The sequence below is a fragment of the Rhea americana genome, unplaced genomic scaffold, assembly GCF_003343005.1.
Source record: "Rhea americana isolate MKP2758 unplaced genomic scaffold, rheAme1 scaffold_387, whole genome shotgun sequence".
NCBI classification, from domain to species: domain Eukaryota; kingdom Metazoa; phylum Chordata; class Aves; order Rheiformes; family Rheidae; genus Rhea; species Rhea americana.
Window position 1 is genome coordinate 287,683 of NW_028186520.1, and position 23,203 is coordinate 310,885.

At 43.9% G+C, this 23,203-nt stretch overlaps 1 protein-coding gene across 2 annotated transcripts in view; it reads right to left on the minus strand.

The window, feature by feature from the left end:
• The window catches only part of ACSS1 (acyl-CoA synthetase short chain family member 1), a 48,617-nt gene extending 26,984 nt beyond the window's left edge, over window positions 1-21,633 (minus strand). For both annotated transcript variants that reach the window (XR_014896870.1, XM_085313466.1), the window contains exons 1-6: window positions 21,618-21,633; window positions 19,122-19,218; window positions 7,127-7,326; window positions 5,507-5,682; window positions 2,065-2,217; window positions 225-372 (exon numbers count right to left, since the gene is read on the minus strand). Coding sequence is in view for 1 of the 2 variants with exons in the window: in XM_085313466.1 (XP_085169592.1) it covers window positions 225-372; window positions 2,065-2,217; window positions 5,507-5,682; window positions 7,127-7,313 (664 nt within the window). In the remaining variant the exon portion in view is untranslated. The remainder of the gene's footprint in view (window positions 1-224; window positions 373-2,064; window positions 2,218-5,506; window positions 5,683-7,126; window positions 7,327-19,121; window positions 19,219-21,617) is intronic.
• Window positions 21,634-23,203: the final 1,570 nt, after the last annotated feature.

The following is a 23,203-nucleotide window of genomic DNA, read 5'->3' on the forward strand; positions in this document are numbered from 1 at the left end:
TAAAGCTAAAGCTGTGACTATTGTGAGTACAGAGCAAAACCAACGGCACCTTTTATTTCCTGCCCAGATGCACAGATGTTCCTGAATATTACAGTCACATGTTCCAAAAAAATACAGAGCTTACATCCACTGGATAGGGAGGTGACACTGGACAGGTTTCTAAATCTCCTTTTCCCATGTTACGCTGCCACGTCTAGCAAAACTTTTGCTCACCACTCCCTCACCTGGGTCAGGGTACAATGGCGTGCTTTCAAACAGGACAGAAGTGGCTCCGTTGCAGAGTGGTCCATACACAACATAGCTGTGTCCCGTGATCCAGCCAATGTCAGCCACACAGCCGAAAACATCACCTTGCTGGTAGTCAAACACATACTGCAAAGATAAATATAAGGCCAAATGACTTCCTATCAGCAGGTGCAATGAGCTCAAAGGTGAAGTGCTGGTTTGGGTATGTCCATTTGGGAGCAAGAGAGCTTGCAGGGTGAGTGGAACCAGACACATAGGACACAGTAGCACAGACAAAGACCAGCCCAAGGTGAGGAAGCAAATCAGAGGGACCAGGGCTTCCAGTTTTCTGACTGCTTTTGCAAACAAGACTGGAGCCTACAACCGGAGCCCAAAACCCTGGATACCTAAGGTGGCAACATGGGTGAGCTGACCCTGAACTGTAGGAAAGCTGCAGGCTTTGGAGGCTCAGACCTGTCATGAATCCAAGCAAGTCTCCACCTGAAAGCTGGAGAAACTGATATGTTCCTGAGACATTTTCTGAGAAACATTCTCAGTTGCTGCTCAGCTTCTCTATCATTCCTTTTCCATATTCCTTTCCAGATGCTTTCCTGTCCCAGCTCATCAAATTCAAAGTAAAAATCTTCAGGGACTCATTATCTTGTCTCAGTTATGGAAAATGCTCCTCATTCCCTTCTACCAGATGGTGAAGAGGTCCTGGCTCACAAGGCAGAATCAGTTTTATGTTTGAAATCAAAGAAAGCAGATCAGAACTCATAAAAAAGCATGAGTGTGACACACTCTCTCCCCTAAAATCAAGGTAGAATATCAAAGACTACAGAGGCCACACAGGTCAGCTGATTCCTCTATCTAAAAAGGTAATTTTCAGCTTACCTTTGTAAGTATCTTTCTTTCTCTGCAAGGCAAGAGTATCTCTAAAGGGAATGCAGCTATGTACAATGCCTCCCTCAATGTTTGCACTAGCATACAAGACTTTCCTTCCGGATTGAGAAACAAATAGATGCTTTGGCAATTACACTGTCATTTGGAAAAGCTGACATGTAACAATACTCAATGCAGAGAAGTTTGGAACTTGCAGAGATCATATTCAAATTTTCTAAAAATTCAACTGTGCTAGCCTAAAGAAATAAAATGTCTGAAGGAACTGTGTGTGATTACAAATAGGGCACTACCAGCACAGTCAGACAGAGATCTTTCACAGCAATCCTGTCTGCATTTCAGTGCTAGCTTTTAACATGCAGAGCACAGATCAGAATTTCAGGAAGCAGAGCTGTGATCCTTTTTTCAAGAGAAAGAGGGATAAAGCATTTAGCCAAGATCACACAGAAAATCACTACAAAAGTACAAATATAATTTTTGGTCTTCAGAAAACAAGTGTTATGCAACATGGTTGTTTTATTTAAGAGTCCAGATCCTCTCTGCAATAAAAGTAAAAAAGCCAGCACTCCACCGCAAAACTAATACAGTAATATCCACATTACCAATGCCAGTGGGGTACCTACCTGGATGTCCTCAGCTGCATCACCTTAATGCCTTTGCAAATTTTGGCCTACAAGACTAATACACTTTAAATGCCAAAGTAGTGGTACAGCACAGTTTCTATGCATATCCCTAGGTTCTGTTTTCATAGTATTATATTCTCCAGCAACAAATCCGGAAGATTAATTATATACTCTCAGGTATTTTTTTGTCTGATTACACCCAATAAGCCAATTAAGCAGTGAACACAGAATACAGCAGGCTCCACCAGTCAGTGCTTCTCCCATTAACACTGACAAAAGGTAAGTGAACCTTTTCCAGAGGCTGTATCTCAATTACCTTGTGTGTGACAGCAGCATACAGCAGGTATCCAGCCTGGGTGTGAACAATTCCTTTGGGTTTCCCAGTGCTGCCTGAAGTGTACAGCATGAAGAGCATGTCTTCACTGTCCATGCTCTCTGCAGTGCACACAGAAGCTGCCTTGGCCATCTCCTAAGGGAAAAAAAAACAAAAAAAAAACAAAAMMAAAAAAAAAAAAAAAAAAAACCACAGAAGGCGGTAATGAGAGGAAGACTTTGGCTGCATGGAGCCAATCAGGACTCCATCTGTAAGCATTTCAACAGTGTCCAGGGAGAACTACTACTGCTGCTCCCTTCTCACAAACATGCATGGATATATCATAGGTTTCACATAGGTTACATACCTTGTGGAGAAGTTCCTGCGGACACATAATATCTAGTCCCTCCACCAATATATCTGCCATGCTCAGGAGTCAAGGGGAAGGAGCTGTATAAAGTAACACTTTAGGAATAAAAGGATAGGCACTAGCTTACATTTCAAGCACTCCCAAGCTGCTGTTAGAAAATGAAAGTTAACTCCAAATATGAGCCACACTGGACAGCAGCAGCAAGGCTGACTGGATCCTCTTGTGGATCTTTCTTTTAAAACTGCACTGCTACAGTTAAATTGTGTGGCCACCTCCCTTCCCCGGCTCCAGCAACAGCTGACTGTCCTGTCTATTCGATCCTGCAATTCTAACTGCTTCTTCCCATGAGAAAGACCATGCTTTACTCTCCTGCCTTTGTTGTTTTCTTTATACTCCATCTTGTGACCAGGCAGCTGAGAAGCCAAATTTGAATTCCTTTCCTCAACCCTTGGGTCAGAGTCACTGGAGGAGTGAAGGTAATTTCCTGCTAGTTCAGAGCAAATTTTTGGCCTAGCTTCAGTCCAGCAGCAGAAGGGGAAAGAACTTGCTTTAAAGAAGATGTCTAGAGTCACTGCACCTTACAGCAGTGGTGCTTGCAGAGGGCCAGCATCCAAAAAACACTTTGCAGTGAGTGCCACAGCCCAAAAGAGCTGAGAAAGGATGTTGCCTCTCATCAGCACTTAGACCTTGCATGAATGTGCATGAGAACCAGCTCTCAGTCCTGCCCCATTATGCTTGATCCAGATAGAAGCTGGAGCTAAGATGTGGCTGAGCTGCACTGTGAAAAACAACAGACCTAGCAATTCCAAGGAAAATCTTCAGACCAAACAGACGGTGAAACTTTGGACATCAATACCACAATGTCTACCACGTGCTTGCTCACTGCCGCTTCTGAGCCTTCTACTTATCCTCTACATCTGAAGAACCTGGGGGTGGCAAACTGATAATGGCACTTACACTTTCCATTTATGATGCAAAGTGCTAGAATTAAGATAGGCTGTGAACTGGAAATATAAGTTCATCACTAAAAAGTTTTCCTATTTGACACTCAGACCAGGAGAAAGGCTTTCTTCAAGAAAGATAACACACACAAAGGAAGAAAGATAAAAGAAAGATAAACAGCACAAAGGCACTCTGCTTCCAATGGAAGAGCACTCTTTCTATAGCTTGTCCACTCAGGCTGTGAATTTTCCAGGGAGATGATGAACGTTTCTCTTAGCTGTATACAGACTTGCATTAATCACTGTATGTTCCAGATGTTCAACATTTGGCTGCAGAACGGCACAGCTAGCTTGCTTCTTTCAAACCCCCCACACTCCTAGATGAATAATGAACCCTGCAAGGATTACTTGGTGGCTCTTTGAAGAGATTTTGAGCTACTGCCTTTTTAAAAAATTCTACACTGTAAACACGCTGTTTTTACAACTAAGCATTACTAACCAAACAGGTCCAATTGTTTAATAGTGTCTGATAAATGAAGCTTAATAGAGTTAGAAGAGCTGGCAAGGTCAGACCTAATTCTTGTCCATTGAGTTAGAGTGCTCTTCCTCATCTCAGGTATTTACTGTGACCCTTTAATGCAGCCAGTTCAGGCTGACTTGCCAGTTTTTGATACTAAGATCAAGCTCTCGTGCTCCAGGACAATATAAGCTTAAAATTTAGTGTACGTTTTTTCACAGTAGCTGCAGTTCAATTAAGAAAGGGGATAAGTGAGTGAATTATAAGAAGAGTCAGCTAGTCAATACGCCATTGCTGTTGTTCTCCACACTGCCCCACATACTTATTGCTTCTCAGAAATCTGCACGAAGGAAACAAAATTGCACACAGAGGGACAAACTAGACATTGGTGAGTAGGAAAGTGAAGAGATGAGACAGGCAACAGGACAGAAAGCACCTATGACCTGGAAGACAGGCACAACAGCTGGATGCTTCTGCTGTGAAGATCAGTGATGACAGAGTTAATAGCACTAACATTGAATTCTCACTATGCTTCACATTTAAGWCTACAACTGACAACGGTGTGAGCACAGTTCTGTCAGAACAAGAGCCTCAGGCTGTCTGCACACTCCGGGTAGGGGGGGACACTTAACATGTTCTTGGTGGAGTAAGGAGGACTAGGACAATTTCTGACTAAAACCTACTTTGTCCTGTTTAACTTACCTACTAGTTGCCTACTCTTCCTCCTATCTCATGTGACCAGCACAGGGACTCCTGAGTAATTATCTTGTCTGCAGAGGGGTGATTTCTAGGCATCACTGTGATGAGTACTTTCTGCTTATTGCTGCTGGCAAACTGATAAAACCACTTTTGCGATAGGCTGCAGGGGCCAAAGCATAACAACACATTAAAATGACCACTGCTTTCTTCTCTAGGCAGCATAGGCTGCAAATATTCCCAAGCTATCACTGTCCCCTCGCATCACAGGGGAACCATTTTACTGTCCTTTGACCACATTAAATCTCTCCTGGAACTTGACTACTTGGCAGGGACAGCATGTGTGGCAGCTCACAACTCTAACAGTATGTCTGAACACAGTATAACAGTAACAGCAATGATATCAGTGATCTCGGGAAGCACTTATTCCTTAAATCTTAGCTCTGTTTGCAAGAGTACTGTGGCAGCACAGGAAGAGCAGCCTGGTATTCAGCACACATTGAAAACCTGCTCCAGAAGCAGGGCAAAGACAAGTCACTGCCAAAAACAAAGCTGGCAAGTCTTGGATGGCTACACTAGCAAGCCAAGTTTGCAGTGCAGTAACTGCTTTACCAGCTTTTAACCCAGCACACGTGTAAAAGGAAAGTATAGGGACCACCTGATCTTCCTTGACTGCAGATTCTCAGTGTAGCTCACAGCAGACCAAAGACCAATGCCCAATGTCAAAGGCATGCATGCTCTACACATTCAGCTAAACTCTCTTGCGTTTGCTCTAAACAGCCCCTCCTCAGTTCTTCTGAAGCTGTGTTGGCTGATCCCTACATTTATTACAGTACCATGGTTCCCTCCCCAGACACTGTAAACACCACAGTTCTTGAGAAATATCAGGGAAAATGGTGAGATTTACCAACATCCACATACTTCTTCAAGGGGAACATCGCAGTCACCCATCTGGACTTTGTTCTCTGTCCTCTGAGCCACAAAGACATGTTTGATGCTAGGACAGTTCTTTACAGCTTTATCCACAGTTGTCTTCAGCTCTATGATTCGGCCGCCCCTGACTCCCTGGTTGTAGGTGATGACTGCTTTGCATCCAGCTAAAAAAAGAGGGAATTAGTAGACGTACCAGGCTATTTTCTGATACATGTACTTTGCTTTCATTACACTGGGGAATGATGTAGAGCACATCACACGTGATAAATACTCAGAACTTGCATCAATCAAAAGATGGCAAAACTATTTTAAATCCTGAGAATTACAGAGATTAGAGGTAGTAGGGACCTCCAGAGGTTGTCTAGTCCATTCCTTCCACCCCAAGACAGGGCCAGTTCCAGCTAAATCATTACTGACAGCTGTCAGTCTAATCTTCCTAAAATGCTATTCCACCACTTTCCCACCAGTCTGCTCCAATGTCTGATTACTATGAATATCAGCAAATCTTTCACAATATCTAACTTAAGTACTCCTCACTGCAATTTAATTCAATTTCTGCCCTGTTAAAGTCAACATGCAGAACAGTTTACTTCTATTTACGTAAGTAATTGCATATATTGCTTCTCTAGGCTAGCAGCTCATTCACTGAAACCAGTGAAAGTCTTCCTACAACTTCAGCAGGCTTTGTTGAACAAGCACATTCTTCACTCCTTTCTCATCCTCTCTTTGTGAGTGCATGTAACTGTCCTTTCCAAACTTAACAGCGCTAAACTCAGCACCCTCTTAGAGGCACATGGTTGTTTCATGTTTTGAGATGCCTGCAGCCTTTCTAAACCTCCAAGGACTTTGTGGGGAAACTTCCTGGAAGCCACTGCACATAATAGCACCTTAGAGGTACAGCTGCAGAAAAGTGACTCTTTAGCCCATCACTTCCACACCAGCAGCCAGAAGTGAGAGATAAACCAAAACATGCACTTGTTCTCTGTAGATTAACTCTGCTAAAAAAAAAAAAAAAAAAAAGGATAAAAACTGCTGCAAGATTTATTCTCTTGCATTAGCCATACAAAAATAGATGTAACTGCTAAGATGTAGGCCACTTGCTATTTTGTTCCTCTGCTGTATTCTAAGCATTACTTTTTATTTAATCACATTACAAGTGCTTTGGGTTAAAAAACGATTCTGTGTGTTGGCACAGTGGCTAGCACAGTGGGGCCAGGTTGCCAACACTTCATTGCTGTATATACAATACTGCAACGTAGGCTGCAGAACCAGCATCGTGCATGAACATCAGGGAACCAATGCACTTTTACTGTAAAAGAATAAATCAGGCCCCACTCCTCACCTCCTGTTTTCCCTCTAGCTTTACAATTGTCTGGCAAGAACTCGGAGCAGACTGAATTTTAAGCAACTTATAAAGTACTTTAAAGCCAGAGGATACTGTGTCTGCCACTAAGGCTCTTCATAGYACTTTTCACAGACTGCTGAACTATCCAGCCAGTTGAGTAGAAACGTTTTCTATCAAGAAAACATGGAATTTGGATAAAAGCATATCTTGGAGGGTGCTGAACACTGTATGAAGGGGTTTGTTACCCAGCTGCATTTACTTACAGTCCATGATTCTCCCAGCTAAGGACTCCGCACTGAATCCAGCGAAGACCACAGTGTGAATGGCACCAATCCTGGCGCAAGCCAGCATGGCTGCCACAGACAAGGGAGACACGGACATATAAATTGCAACCCTGTCCCCTTTCTGTATCCCATATTTCTTCAGGGTGTTGGCGAGACGGCAAGTCATATCCAGAAGTTCCCTGCAGCACAGAAGCAATGTTGTCATGAGATTGCACAACTTGTTTTACATGGGGGAGCAAAAAAGGACGAGTTTGGACCCCGTAAGGCATTGTGACCACTTCTGGACATCGCTGCCTCAGCGGTATAAGGCACACTGACTTTTGTGTCTTAAAGGAGAGTGGGCCTATTCAGAGCCAGCCTGCTCCCGCCCTTGGGAAAGGAAGGACAGGGAGACAGAGAGCCACACTAGCTGCAGAAGGACGAACAGCCACTGCCCAGAGGAGGAACTTCCCTTGCCCTCACTGATGGGCTCTAGCCTCGGTAGAGCAGCCAGCAAGCTTGTGGCTGCCCTTCTGCCTCCAGAAGTTGGTGTCCACTCATTTGACCTACAAGCTCATAAGGCTCAGTCACAAGTTGCCAGAACAGTTGTGAGATAAATATAAATGGAAGCCCAGTACTGTTTCTTTTATGTCAGGGAAGTTCTGGAAGCACTTTACAGCTAGTAGTTTCTAAACTAAAAGGGTAAGCAAATTATTTGCATATATAGGGAAGAAAAGTGAAATTAAGCCCTGAAGTATTTGTGTGAATCATATTTTACAAGATTCTCATCAACAACCGGATCATGTACAGTTTGAGTTTGTCAGTTCGTCTTTCCCCTATCATGTAACAAAATAGTACAGTCCAGCCACACTTAAGATACTGCTGCCACAAGAATAAAACCACAACTACTTCCTCACAAAACGAAACCTGAGAACACTGAGATCAAGAACACTCAGTTCACAGTGTTTACCACTGTGACGTGCTAACTTAACAGAAGAAACATTCCTCTAAGGAACAAAAATGCACTTTGTGGACAAGGACTTGCATGTGTATGTGTTCTGATGCCTGCACCAAGAATAACAAGATTGCTGCCATGCCTGAGATCGAGATATTGCCCTATCTCATGAACTGAACAACTCCATGTTCACAGTGGAAAGGCTCCAAGAAGACAGGTAAGCCCAGGATGCAGCAGCAGGCGAGGAGCGAGCTCATACCAAGGAAAAAGATGACCCTCACAGAAGGCAGCAGAGCCTTCCACTGACTGATGCCAAGAAGAGTCTCAGAGTCCTCTAGGAACAAAAATTGTCATCCAGGTGCAGAAGCCCACTGAGTATCAGGACCTACAGGAGAGAAGTATCTTCTATTCCTTAGCACAGTCATCTTCAATCTGTGACTTGCAGATGCTTGGCGGTCTGCAAGCTACTCCAGTGCAAAAATTAAGAAAAACAAATGCAGTTTGGGGGAGGGGTCTGTATATCAAAATAAGCTGTAGAGCACAAATCTACCAGTGTATCCTTATCCCCAGGGACTGGGCACAGCTTTAAAAAACCCAAAATAACAAGCAACTTCTCAGTTAGTGGCTATGCCAAAAATAAAATGTTTCTGATCAGCCAAAAAATGTTTTCTTTCTTTTTCTAAACCGATGCACACTGGAAAAAGGCAAAGTCGAAGTGTTCCACAACAAAACCATGGGCTGAGAATAATTTGGCATCTAACTGGTTTAGAATAAAATCCTATCTGCACTATGAGGGCAAGGAAGCAACAGACATAAAGACACAGGGATGACTGCAGGGATACTCTATCTCCCTGCCATTTTTTGAAGATAATCAGCCTTAAATCCCAGCCACAGCACTTTCTGTTACCTATTGTAAGAGTACTTCTGTAGCATTAATAAATAGATCATATTAGTAGATCTACTAATAAATCTCCCCCCACCGCAGTGACTTGGAGGGGCAGCCAGACGTGCTCAGTGCCAAGGTTCATACATCCCAGCCTCTGGCAGTAGCCAGCAACAGCTGCCACAGCAGAGAGATTGCAACCTTGTAGGAGGTAGATATCGAGTGTCTTTCCCCTGCACTTAATTTCCTCATTATCTCTTATAACTAGAGGTTTGCTTAAGCCCTAAAGCTCAACATATAATACCTTTTCCCAAGTGTTTTATAAACACAGTACTGCATGTTCTCACTATCTACATAAATATGCAGTCTGCTAGCTGTATTTTCTGCTTACTTCTACAAATTCATGAACTGAACAACTCCCTACAATAATGAATTTTCATATTTGTTTTTGCTTCTTGTCTTAAAAGGTCATAAAAGGTCTCAACCTGGATAAATATAAAAGAGAGAGAACAAAATCAAACTTTGCTGCTGCCCAACTGTAGAGAGCAGAAAGTGAAGTCCCAGGTAGGAAGCTGTGAGAAAGCAAAAGAAAAGCCACTTATCTGCAATGGGAAAACATGTGAGTGCTTTTAGACTTGCAACCACTTCTATTCAACAGAAATGCCAAGAGACCTCCGGCTGGTGTGTCCTTCTTGAACAACTCAGTGGTTCACTTGCTTAGTTAGGACTCAGTAATAGTGATAGCAGAAGCCTCCATCAGTTTTTATGATTAACCTCGATTTAACATTTGCTTAATGAGAATGTGTAAGCACGCTGATAAACAATAAGGAGTCATTACATGTGCCCAAGTATTCATCCCCAGATCTATTTGCTTTGCCTTTGTCAAAAGGCCCAGATGGGAAAGTCATGCTCCACTCTGTTCCCTCGGAGGTGGAGCACGTGAGGGAACAGACACAAAGGTGAAGGGGTCATAGGGAAAGTGAAGCCAAGATCTCCATCACAGAAATCCACAAATCCCTGAGCACCAGGCATGTCTTCTGGCTCCCATAGCAGCAACACACATTTCCTCTCCAGTTCAGAAAGGGAGTTAGTAGAAATGCTGTTTCAGGAGTCCTGTCCTTGACTCACTTACTCCTTTCCATGCTGTTTGTTGTCTAACAGCTGTGTGACAAGTACACACTAGCAGTTCAGCATTTACAGGACTTAATCTAGATGCCTGTCTCAGGATGGCATAAGCATCCTGCAGGGATGCTGCCTCAGCCCGCAGGTTTGACCAAACACCTCACTATTACACAGAACTGGGTGAGACAGATCCATCACGCTCCTTGCGTGCTCTGTAGAACTGCATCCTCCCCACCTGCAACAGAAGCTAAACTCGGCATTGCCATCAGGCAAAGCTGAAAGAGCAGTGAGCAATTTGGATGGCCTGAAGCCCTGTGCTGCCTGACCCTTTGCAGAAAAGCTCTGGCAGTACCATCTAACACAGCTAGCCTTTGCACAAGAGGAGAGCTCTCTCCCACTCACACCCCAAAGCATGCTGTGTCAAAAGCAAGCCTCATCAACCACAAACATACACCAGACACTGAAGTGAGTTGGACACTGTCACCTTGGAGCCTGTAAGACACTGATAACCAAAGCATCTTCATTTGGGTTGTGCCTGCACTGAAGCATGTGGTACAAAGGAAGGCGAGCAGAAGCAGTTGTAGAGCAAAAACCTCTACTCTAAAAGGCCTCAGCCTTTCCAGTAAAGGATAGAGCTTGGCTGGCCAGAGGCTTGGAGCAGACATATACTGCTTCTTCAAACCACAAAAAGAGAGAGAAAGGYGAAATCTAAAGTAATGCTTGAAGTCTTGCCCCCTGCCTGCACTTGCAAACAATTTCAATTCACTCAGCAAAGCAGACTGTGCCGACCAGGACATTACACTCTGCAGAAATGGAGAAGAGAACCACCTGGGACTGACAGAGGCACCAGGCATACCAAGCACCCCAGGGACGGCTGGCTCCCTGAACGCMACCCTGACAGGAAACAGGAGGATCTCAGTGGAGCAGCTACCGGAGAAGGAAACGTGCTGCAAATAAAGGAAGTGCCCAGCCTTTCTGACCACAGGAAGCTGAGAAACTGCAAAGTCAATTAATGCACAACAGATCACAGCCCCTCTGCCAGACAGATTTTAAAGAGCAAGTGCAAATTGAATGAGCTCGGTAACAGGACTCCATATAGGGACAACTTTAGTGGATAAAGTATCAGGGTAGAACTGAGAAATGGGGAACCTGCAACCAGCTGGACTCAAGAAGCAGTTAGTGCTTGCATTACCACAAGCAAAGAGATCCTTTAAAACAAAGCATAGACATAGGACATAGTAGAAAAAATAGGGACATGGCTGATGTATTAATAAACATAGGCAGGGAATGTAAAAATAATGAGAAGTGGAGGAGATTCTGGACTTGCTTTCAGAAAAAAAATATCTTTCAAATAAAAATACAGACAAGAAGTCTGACCCATTCTTTGCACTGTAGGTGTGAAGGGAAATAGCTACTGAACATGGATTCCACATGAAGGCAACCAGGCAGAGAGCAAATAGCCAAAATGAACTAGGAAATGGCAGTTATGTCAAACAGATCCATTTCAACTCTGGTCTCACTCCACCTTTGCAGAGATGGATCTAATCTAGCTGCTCCAACCAAGCACCTCCAAACTCAGAGGGAAACACTGTCTTAACCCACTGACACACCTGCTAAAGGTGTAGGAGATACAATGATAGGTCTTAAACGCCATGCACAAGAATACTAGAGCCAGAGTCAGCCCTCCACAAGCGCCATCAGAAACGTGAGCAGGAAGAAGTTGGGTTGCACATAAACACCCCCCTCCAGGTTAGTAGTGACTATCCTGTTGTAGAGCTAGTCTTGGTTTCCTCCCTTGGGCCACTTCTGATCTACTGCCCATTCATTTCCATAAGGTTTGGAACAAGCCCTTCTCATAGCCATTTCATGTTACAAGCTGCTGAGTAACAGCATGAAAAGTAGAGTCTGCTCCTGTTGTTACCCTATAGTCCTGTAACACAACAGGTCACAGGCTTTGTACTGAGTCTGCAAGGCCTGGAGAATGAAGCTTGTTAGGCTTGCTCTGCCTGAACTTTCCTTGACATATATATATATATTGGTTTAGCTGTAACAGTAATTCTCCTAATTGATCAGGTGGCTATGACTAACCAGGTTTACTTTTGTTTATCTTTCTATGGTACCATCGTGGTTTTATGACTCTAATATAATGATGTAGTACAGAAAAATACAAGTCTGGTAAAACAGAGACCCTGAGAATTGGAGATATAAGCATGAGATGACAAGAGATGGGGCAGTGGAGACCTCATGCTACGATCAACTCATCTGAGGTCTGTTAAAGAAATGCAAAGCTGGAGTCGGAAAAAAATGATGTTAGGGGTAACAAAGAGAATAAAGAAACAGTATCTAACAGATGTAAAAGCCACTGCAGATAGTAAATTTGGATGTAACATGTATCTGCAGACCAATGAAGAAAGATCAAAGTGTAAAAGCACAACAGCAAACATATAAAAATTACCCCAAGTGGGTCCTAGAGTGATGGAGAAAGAAACCATCAGCAAGAACATCAGGTTCCTACTGGCAAAGGACTCCACATGCTGATGACGCAGCACAAAGCTCCACCAACATTAGAAGAACACAATCAGCCCTAGGACCCAAAGGAGCAGTGGAAGGGTGAGCATAACATCAGGAAAAAGTGTAGTAACTAAAAAGTGCGTGTATAACAATTTTAGCTATTATTACTCTTTCTAGGTAGATCTAGACTAATAATTATAAATCTGGACTAATAATGATTAGACTGTTAAGATTTTAATTGTACTAAGAATAAATTCTTGCCTTTATATAGGTAAATTGTGCTTTTTTCGCCCGTAAACAAGATTCTAAGTGCTAACACTGTTCCATTCTACGGACTGATCACATTTTACACAAGCTTTTCCTCAGCTATCACAGCATCACTTAAAAGCTCAAGGGCTGCAATGCTGGCCGTTCAGCAAAACCAGTAAATCACTGTTCAGGTCAATATTTCTGTTTAAGCTATAATCTAATGGATACAGTGCTTCTCTCCCTATCTTTATGACATCTCCACTCAGAAACTACCAGATCATATTTCTCCCTGCTCTCTTCCCAGATATAGCGGTGCCTGTGTTTCCAAGGCCCATCATTCAATGTCTGGAACAAAAACTCCTCTAAAACCAACAAACAGCCATTCTGTGAGGCATTTTAGAGATGCCTAACAGAAACATTCTTTCTAAGAACTCTGATATTATCTTTCACTACAGCAAGACAGCCTGAAGCTTTCTAAACAACAGAAGCCAATTCTTTTTACATGAAAAAAATGCATCAAAACCTTCTTCAGGGAACAGCGTTTTGCACAGCATTTCTAGATATTTTGCTAATTCATCTAATGCTTTCTATAGGCTTTAACAGTATGTTTTTAATTAAAGAGCTTCAGCACAAACCATGCTTTCTGCTCTTTCAGCACTAAGACTGGGTTGAGTATTTCTTGCAGTGAATAGTTCATTTCCTGGAAATGAAGTCTGGATCAGGCTGAAACTATTTGAAAATTCAGATCAATTGCACCATCTAGTTTATTAAAAAAAGAAAAAAAAAAGATCTAGGGCATCTCTGAGCCCAGCACCCTCATCACATTTCCTAACTGTTGCTCTACATGAGTTACTACGAAACGGCCAAGATCAAAGGCTGTCTCCATACCTCAGGACAACAGAGACAAGGGCACTGATGCTCAGGACACTGGTTCACGGCCTCTGGAAAACAAGTAGGTATTCCGATCCCATCTCTCCTTTCTGCATCAATGCTTGGGCCACAAGGATAATGCACAAATCTAGTCACTCTCATTGCAGCTTCCACGAACAGTCCCTCAGTTTAGCCCTCCATTTTCCTCACTTCTTGCTAAATAAGGAAAACACATATTCCTTTTTCACCTCAACATTTTTCAATATGAGTGAGAATAATTGAAAAATATAGGGTTCAGGATGATTTTTCTTTAAGTTCAATTGCTAAGCCAAGAAATCCACTCCCACAATCCTCCAGCCTTTCTTCAGACGTTCAGAAACCAAGGTGAGGACAAGCCCTTGCAAACGTTTTCAGGAGAGGAAGTGAAAAGTCCCCAGAGCTGCCTTGGATGGGGTAAGCCTATAAGCCTTGCCTAGATTTATTTGTGAGTTCACCTTAAGAAGCCAACACTGGAAAGACGGTAACAGTTTGCTGTCACTGAGAAACCCTTTCCACATTACGCAACTACAAATACCCACGTGGCTTCTGAACTGCCATCTCTGCTGCAATCTCAGATACAACCTTAACTGTTTCAGCCCTGGCTAAGAAACCACCTCACTTGGGTTTCTCTGGAGGATGACGTGTCTCAGCTAACAAAGGTGCTCAACCATTACACCTCTGCACATCTCATCCTCACATGTCGAAAAGCTGCTCTGGATCCTACTTCCTGGCCCCTTAGCTTCTGCTTTCTTCTCCTTAACTTGTACTTTACATTCTGAACTCTCCCTCTCCCACAAGCTTTTCTGCACCAGAGTGAGCTCCTTTGTAAATTAAAACTCTTCTGCTGATACCCAGCCTGAAACTCTTCCCCAAAACAGCTTAGCTCCTGCCTACTGCTGCCCAAGTCGTCTTTGCATGTCTCCCATTGGCAAGATCGCTTTCCACAAAGCCGCATCTTGTTCAGACAACTTGCTCAGTCTGTATCCCCAGCCCAACTCTCCCTCTGAGAAGGACTCTCACCCTCCTTCCATGTTAGTGCAATTCCTTTGCGACCTGATATGCCACCTGCTCTTGAACAATATGCCAAAGCTGTGACCCATCCCGATGGCTGACAGAGGGATTCAGCCAATTAGCAGGGTATTTTTCTGCGCATGCATCATTAGTTTGCTCCCCTGGGCTTGTGTACGCAGGATTTGCAGTGCTCGGTAACACTTGTTCACAGGTGGCTAAGCCATGCAAGCTGTGGTAAACACAGGAATGCTGAAGAGAAGAAATAACTACACTACTGTCAGGGGGAGGTCTGCTGTATTTTCACCTGCTGTCTTTAACCCTCCCTGTTGTTGGGTTTATAGAGGCTGTAATCCAACAGCTGCAGCCATGAACTGTCTGCTTATATACCCAACTGATAATAGAGCACGCAAAAATCTAGGCTCAGCAATGCCTCAGGAAATTGCCCTGCAAGGTTTCAAGGCTTTCAGGCCCTGGCAAATCCACAGAACAGGACAAAATACTCCCAGCTGGGTTGGACGCTTCCACCAACAAATTCAACTGGCCACTGACAGCAGTGTGGTCCTTCACATTACCTGCAGCAGGTGCCCTGCTGTTTTACCTACCAGTGCCCTACCAATTTACCATGTTTTGACCTCCAGAGAGCCAAAGGTTGACATGATCGCTCCCTACTTTGCAGACTGCAGCCACAAAAGCTCAGGATGTTGGCATGACCTGTTGCTGCAGAGCAGTAAAAAAACCCAGTTCTCCTGCCTTCTCATTCAAAACTGGAGATAATTTGAAATTTAGGCGAATTTCTACTTGATAGAAAATTAAATTTTGGGGGGGCGGGGAGGAAGCACAAGAGGGGCCAGACACCTTTTTTTCCCAAAAGGCTAAGTTGCATTGGCTGGAGAGAGAGGATAAACCTCAATAGTGAGAAAGATCATTTGAGATAAGGTGCAAAGCAGTGACCTGAGCAGCCTGATGCTATCATGCCATTTAACCTCAGCTCCAATGTCTGGACTACCTCAAACACAGGTAGTGAAAGGTGCTAACCCATCCTCCCTACTGCAGGAGAGAGGTGCTGAGGCTGCTCTAGGAGCCACGTGCCCTCCTGAGGGTTAGTGTCTCTCTGTTGGGCAACCCTGGGCTGCCAGGAAAATGAGAAGCAGTAAGGAGGACTTTCCAAAGAGGCAATTCAGTTTTATAGCAGAAGCTTTTATAAGAAGTTATGTACTCATTACAGGTGAGCTGGTAAGAGCTGCAATAACCATTCAGCAGCGCTGAAAGATTTTGCTCGCTGCTTTTTGTATCTTTGCCGATAAGGTGATATCAGAATTCCCTTCCTGGGAAGGAGCACTTAAACTACGTTGTATAAACACAACCTGCCTGGTTGACAGCTGTGGACAACTGCAGCAGGACTCAGAGCACGGCCCCACCAGCTCTTTGCCCACTGCAGGCCGAGCAGTTAGTGGGCTAGCAGAAGCAAACAGTGGCTCTTACTTCTCCCAGGGCTAAGTTGGGGCAGCACTGCCAAACACCACTGTATTTCCAGCCAGTGCATGGAGGAGGCCCTTCTGCCCAAATGATCAAGCATATATCCCTGAGGAAGAAGCCATTCCAGCCCTCTTCCTGCACAGCAGCTTGCTTCCTTTGCAAGCTGTGATGAGAACAGGGCCAAAACTCTGCTGTTTGCTTGCCACTGACAGCTCCCCAGAGGAGTAGGGAGAGCATCCACACCAGCAGCTTTATCTTTCCTCATGCCTCACAAGAAAATACTCCCACCAGCCAGCTTTGCAAAGCAGATAATGAAGAGAATGGGTGCATCGTACTCCCTAGCACTCAAGTCCTAGATACATCCAAGCTGAGCTTCCAGGACCTTCCTCAAGGCTCATCAGTGATGACATGACACATAAAGTGTTTATGTTCCTAGTGCACAAACTTAAAGCTCTTGTCCCATTAACAATGCATCCAAATCCTAAAGATAGGAGCATGTTTTCTCTGCCACAGAAGCAAAGATCAGATACCAAAGTTCAGGTCCTCCTGATACCCAGCATCCCTTTCATGACTCCAGCCTCCACTCAAGGCCTGTCCTATACTGAAGCCAACATGCAGAGATTACCCTACTGCAGAAAGCTCACTGAGGATTGTTGAACTGGCATCACAACTTCTGTGCCACCTATTTTGCTAAAATACTTCCCACAACAAAACTTCTAGACAAAACAAGATGTTACTGTAAAAGGTTTTCAACTAAGCTCAGCTTCAGAGGGAGGTCAGTACCAATATGACTTGGAAAACCATACTGCCCAGTTTAAAACCTCTAAAAATGCAGCCCAAAGTCCATAGAAGAGGCTGTTATTTCAAGATAAAACATGATGCTTTTCTTGCATACAATCATATTATACCACTGCTTTCAGTGCAGCTATTCCTGACTTAACAGTGAGATGTGGAGAATAAGGCAATCTGTCTTCCAACTCTGTGGAAATTCTCTTGTTAAAATGTGTCACCAGAATGCAGCTACATCTCACCACAGGTACCACCAATATCAGGCAGAAACAGGAACACGGCTCTCCAAATTTGAAAATCGAGGTTGTCCTTCACCTAGATATTCTCCTTTTTGTTTGCTAGGTATCAAATCTTTGCACAGCAGCAAAAAGATGGGCTCAGTTTTCAGGGTGGGCAAGTTGTCTTCAAGCCACTGCAATCTCAGGTCCACAGGCTGATATATGCTTTCCTCCAAACATACTTTTGGTATGCCAGGGGCCAAGAAAAAACAGTTACTATTCAGAAAAGTCTTGTCATTCCTCATGAGATCCCAAGGAGACAGTTTGAGGGCTTACTTCAGAGTATCTCAGCACCTTTCAAGTAGCAGAGCCTAAGGGGGAGGCTAGAGTTGCCTTGAGTGAAGCTGTGCTATCTGATGAGCTGCTCCTCCTCTCAGGTTACCCAGAGCACAAAGCACATCAGCCAGTTCCCACCTCTGGTCTACCCCATTTTCACACCTGGGACATGAAGAGAGCAGTAAAAGTACATATATCATCCCAAGCTTTGGGAGAAACCCTAGATTCTACCTCCTTTTATACCACCAGGATGGCAAAAGCACAATTCAAAGCTTTTAGCTAAGCTACTAAGCAGGTTACACCCCATTTATATCACAATATACTTACAGAGCAGGTCAAATAACAATGCTGAGATTAAGATAAACTAGTTTCTTCCACAGTTTTATACAAGCCAGCATTTATTTCTGCTGTACGGTGTACTAACCTATCCTAGCTATTAGTACACTCATTTCTCCCTACTGACCAGCTTTGTCACTCCAAACAATGATGTTTTAGGAAGCTTGATAAATGTCAAAGGTGAACCAGCCTGGAACCTATTTACGATCAAAAAGCTCCAGGAATCCCAACTGTCCACATGCTGCAGAAGATAGCGTGTAAAACTAAGAGTCAGATGGCAGGACTCTGCGTCTCCTGTGCTCTCTGATCCAGTGGATGATCAAACATCTAATTGCCTCAAGGAAGCACTGAAGAATGTACATGTCTGGGCAACCTTTAACCCTTATTAGACAGAGACAATGCAGGGGGCATTTTTGTATGCAGGCCTGTTGTCTCACTGAAGGTATGGAGACACCATGGAGGAGAGAAGTATGTTTGAAGGCTGCCATCTTCTAGCAAACCCTAGCACCTGTAGCAGCAATTACTAGTTGGYATCACTCAGAGAGCCTTAAGGTTGCTCTAAAGTGCACAGGGGATAGGATGATAAATATAAATACATGAACTTCAAATTACCTCCAGCAAGGATTCAATACCATATGACTGACCAACAACACAAGTTGTTGTTTGCACCAACACGTTTGCTGCTGTTCTGAAACTGAAAGCTGCTGAATGCTACCATGGACACCCTTAACAAGCAAAACTAACTGGCAGGTGTGAATGTAAGCCAGGGAGAAGCACAAACTCTTTCTGTCCTGAAAATTCCCACTAGGACAGAAAGCAACCACAAGCAGGCCTGATTAAACCTATAACCAGGAGATGCCAGATCAGAATGTGCAATTTTCAGCTACTGTTGCTTATTTATATTCGTTGTACCTCTTATGCTGCAATATACTTATTATGTAGGTGTCTAAAATCAAGAAGACCTCCTCATGAAGAACCCCAGGTAAAAGTATCATTTCTGGGTGAGAACATGACTCCATTTATCAGCAGCCATCTCATCATCATACGACAACCTGGCAGCAATGCTATGGCTGCACATCGTCAGTGCTGGGTATCTTGGAAGAAAGCAGTTTCACGGGCATCAGATTTCAGAGAAGCAGCTCTTTTCCCAGTCCCACAACATTGCCAGGCATGGTAAAGCTTTGTGAGAAGCTGGCATACCTGTATGTAACATGCACTGCAGATCCAGGCTCATCTCTCTCCCAAATCAAAGCCACTCTGTCTGGAGACGTTTGGACATGTTGATCCAAGCAATTCACTGTAAGAAAACAGAGGTTTAAACAAAGCCTGATCATATGCAAGGTGTTCTGTAAACTTAGCTTGGTCAAGTATAAAGGCAAGTAAGCATAAGATGATACACCAACTGTTAGCTAGCTAGCCACACACTTTTATGACACTGCGAAAAGCTGTCCTTTACCGATTTGTAGTAACATACTATACTAAATCAGTACAGCTGCCTTAGAGATGGCAACCCAAAAAGAGGCCCTGGCCAGTTCAAGTCAGCTCAGCTCCACTGACACCAAAATGAGTTGTGTGTAAAGCAGCAAAAATCTCTTCCCTGCTCCCACCAGCACAAAGAAGAATTGTTCCTGATGATGTCCTCCCCAGAAGAGCATTTCACTGCATAAATCTGACAGACTGTCTTTCCTAATTTGCCTTTTTAGCACTTTATCGTTTGAATTTTTTAATTAGAGCTCATGCAAAACTCCCCTCCCCGCAAACAAGCATAATTGGAGGACTGAACCTCTCACCTAAATGAAAATATCTAAAATCTGGGGATCTAGCATAAGCTTACAGATTACAGTGGAGGTCTAAGAAGTCAGGAACTGTGCACAGATAGCAACACAGGCTGTCAGTTCAGCTTCTCTAGACATCTGAGAAAGGTCTCAAACGGTGTGCTTTACCTCCTAAAACGTGAAGGCAGAACTACCTCCTGGAGTACATCCCTCTCAAACAACTGTAGAGGAAGCCTGGACAACTACATGAGATGGGATGGTCCAAGTGAACTGAGAGAGCATTTACCTTAAAGGAACTTTTAAAGAATGCACTCAAGGAACTTGCCTGCATGTTCAGCATTGCCTCACGGTTAGAGAACAACTCTGTAAGGTATTAACTCCAGGCCTTCACTAAATTTACTTATTTCACCACACGCTTCTAAAGGCAGTTGCTTTATTTCAATAGACTGTTATAAAAAACAGTCAGGCACAATGCTGCATAACTCATAGAGAATTCTTAAAAAAAATGCAGTATTTCAGATTATATTTCCTGGAAATATTGATACTCGTGGGGAAGGATTTTATTTTTCCATATAAATTAAATGCAATGAAAGCTAACTATTGTGTTGTCAGAATTTGTGATGTTTAAATAAGCTACAGCCTGCTACTGTCTGCTTCTGCTATTCCCTGATCAAATCTGAATTACAATACTACACATAAGGTGAGAACGAGTCCCTAAATATGGACAGAAGGTAGGATTCCCTCAGAATTGAACATATTTCACTACAGAACAACTGTCAATCTCAAAAATATAGTCCCCAAAGAGAAAAAAAAGAGCTTCTTTTGTTGTTTAAAGTCTTTTACTTTTTAATGAAAATTCCCGTAGAAATACTATAAAGGAAATAAAACAATTCCTCATGTCATCTTAGTATGACACGAGTTGCCAAATGCTCTCCTCAGGAATGCTTTAAACATTTATTATACAGCTTCCTACAAGAACTCTTTCATCTATTCATAGGTAATTGATGCATTTTGGTGTGGGACCCTTAGCAAATCCTATCTCCAAGTTCACTGTAGCAATACCCTTATGTATTGCGCCACACTACCAGTAATCACATTAATGTGGATTCGTTTCCCCAGTAACATTTCTTCCTCACGAGCAGCAGTATTAGCTTTCAGTGAGAATGCAGTAAGCCTCAACTGAGCCAAGTGTGAGCTTTAGCTCTTTGCTTAGTAAGAACTCATAGGTGAATCAAGGCCAAATGCTATTAATTCCTTCCTGCTCTTACAACTGTCTTTCACTCACTTTGTAGAAGAGAATATAGTGACTTTCTCCTCATGGCTACACAGCAATGGGGTTTCCATACACTTTCTTGCCTCCATGACAGTGCTTGGAAAAGCATATGGAAACTATTTAGATGAGACTCGCTCCTGAGAACCTGGTGCATGGCAAGTGCAGTAAGCTGTTGGGGTCTTTCCCTGGTAAGATGCTATATTGCAATAAACCCACAAGGCCTAAATTTCACATTTCCTGCATATGCTACCAAAAGGTCTCTCCAAGCAAAGAGCAGTAGTTTGGGTTTTTTTGTTGTTTTTTTTTTTCAGTTGCCTACAATTCAGCTATGTCTGGAGAGGGGAATATAGGATGCTATGGAATAGGGACCAAAAGTTTCCATGTTTACATAGTCAGTGTTCAAATCAAGGGACAAAACCAGAGCCTTTTAGGAGAAAACCAGTCATTCAGCTGTAGCCAAATATCAAGCTATTCATCTTTTTGTGCTTTAAAAGAAAAAAAGCAGCAACAGGAAAACTTTTTAATTCTGTGCATCTTTCAGTAGTCTATATTTTTTTTTAACTTTACAAAGAAAAGCAAGTGGCATGTAGTGCCTGCAGAAGGAGAACTAGATGCAAGAAATGCATTAACAGTCAGATCCAGCAATACCTGGATTTTAGACACTTGGCCCATGGGGGTTCCAGAACAAGGTATTGGCCCCACTGCCCAGAAGAAAGAAACAGATCTAAGAGTCTGTGCTCATCCAGGATCTTGCTCTCAGCAGGAGTAACTGAAGTCTTGTTACAGAAGCCTAGCTAAAATCTCACTTCTCTTTGGATCCTGGGTGCTGGAATCAGGGCTGAGCACACAACTTCCTTCATTTGGGTTCCTTGGGGGCAGATGCCCAGCAATGTTATTTGGAAGACCTGAGGAGGGTTTGCTCTTTTGTTCTGAAACATGGTGGTCAGAGATGTTACAGTTTCTGTATTCCTAACAACCTAGTGTTTCAAGCACTCTCTCCAGCTATGAGAGATGAAGTTAAAAAACACTTCCTCATTAAAGACTTCACCGCCAAGTTACTCCCTAGACAGGGGCTGGGGCTTCATCCCACTGGATGAAGCTAGGCCAGAGCACAGAAAAGACTTCAGGGCAGATGGGTCCAGAAAGAAGSTAGGAGGTATTTAGGACAGTCAGAGGGAAGTGCCTGGGTTCCAGCCTCCTTCACGTTTAGCCTGTTTGAAATAGCTTTTGGGTCCTGCAGAAATGGAACTGTTTCTGCCTGGCAACTTCAGTTCTTTGTGTCACCTCATTTGCCTGTCCCTTATCTTCAGGAACTGCAACATTGGCTATGGCAACAGCTTTACTGTGAAACGTAGCAAAAGTCAGCAAAAGACATACCTAAACACCTAAAGAAATACCTAAACACCTAAAGAACGCTGCCTTTCCTAGATCCTCCCTGATGTGGGTCGAATAGCACTTTACATGACAGACTTGGCTTACGTGTGCTAACATAAGTCAGCAAGAGCAAGACTTCTGAACGGGATGCTGGCACTTCATGCGGTGCTCACAGCAGGTCTCAGCACACTCACAGGACGTTTCTCCCTTACACAGATATTCTTGCCTTTCGCAGCCTCCCAGACAAAATAATCATAGCAACGTATCTTCCATTTCTTCATGTAAGTGATGAAGTTGGAAGAAACAGCCCAAATCAGCTTCTCAGTTAAGAGCAAAAAGAGACTGCAGCTTCCTCTGTAAAAGACGAACTGTCAGATTTATACCACTCTCCCTTGGTTCATTCACCTCTGCACGGGCACTGCCGAGTCCTTGCGGTTACAGGGCTGCAGCCGTGCCCAAGGTGGGCAGTGATCACGCGGCACCCTGCACCCTGCTGGGTGGCCCAAGAGGCCCCGGGGTGACGAGCGGCCCAGGCGCAGGAGAGGACACGGTGAGGGTTATTAGTGCCTATTCAGGGTTATCTGCAGCTTTGGGTATTTTTTCCCTCAGTTTTGGAGTATTTCTTAACGCCACTGAGGTTTTCCACGGCCGGCAGCTGATCGTCATCCTTCGGTGAAGCGCGTTCCTGAACCGAGTTCCTCGTTCTTCCCCCTCCCGAAAGGGCCTTGAGCACACAGCAGCGCCGGGCAAACCGTCTGGAAAGCCCAAACGCGGCCGCCGGCGCCACTGCGGCCGCCTCGGGCTGCCGCGACCCCCGGGGTGAGCTGCGGCGCGCGCTGGCTGCCGCCCCAGGCGCCACT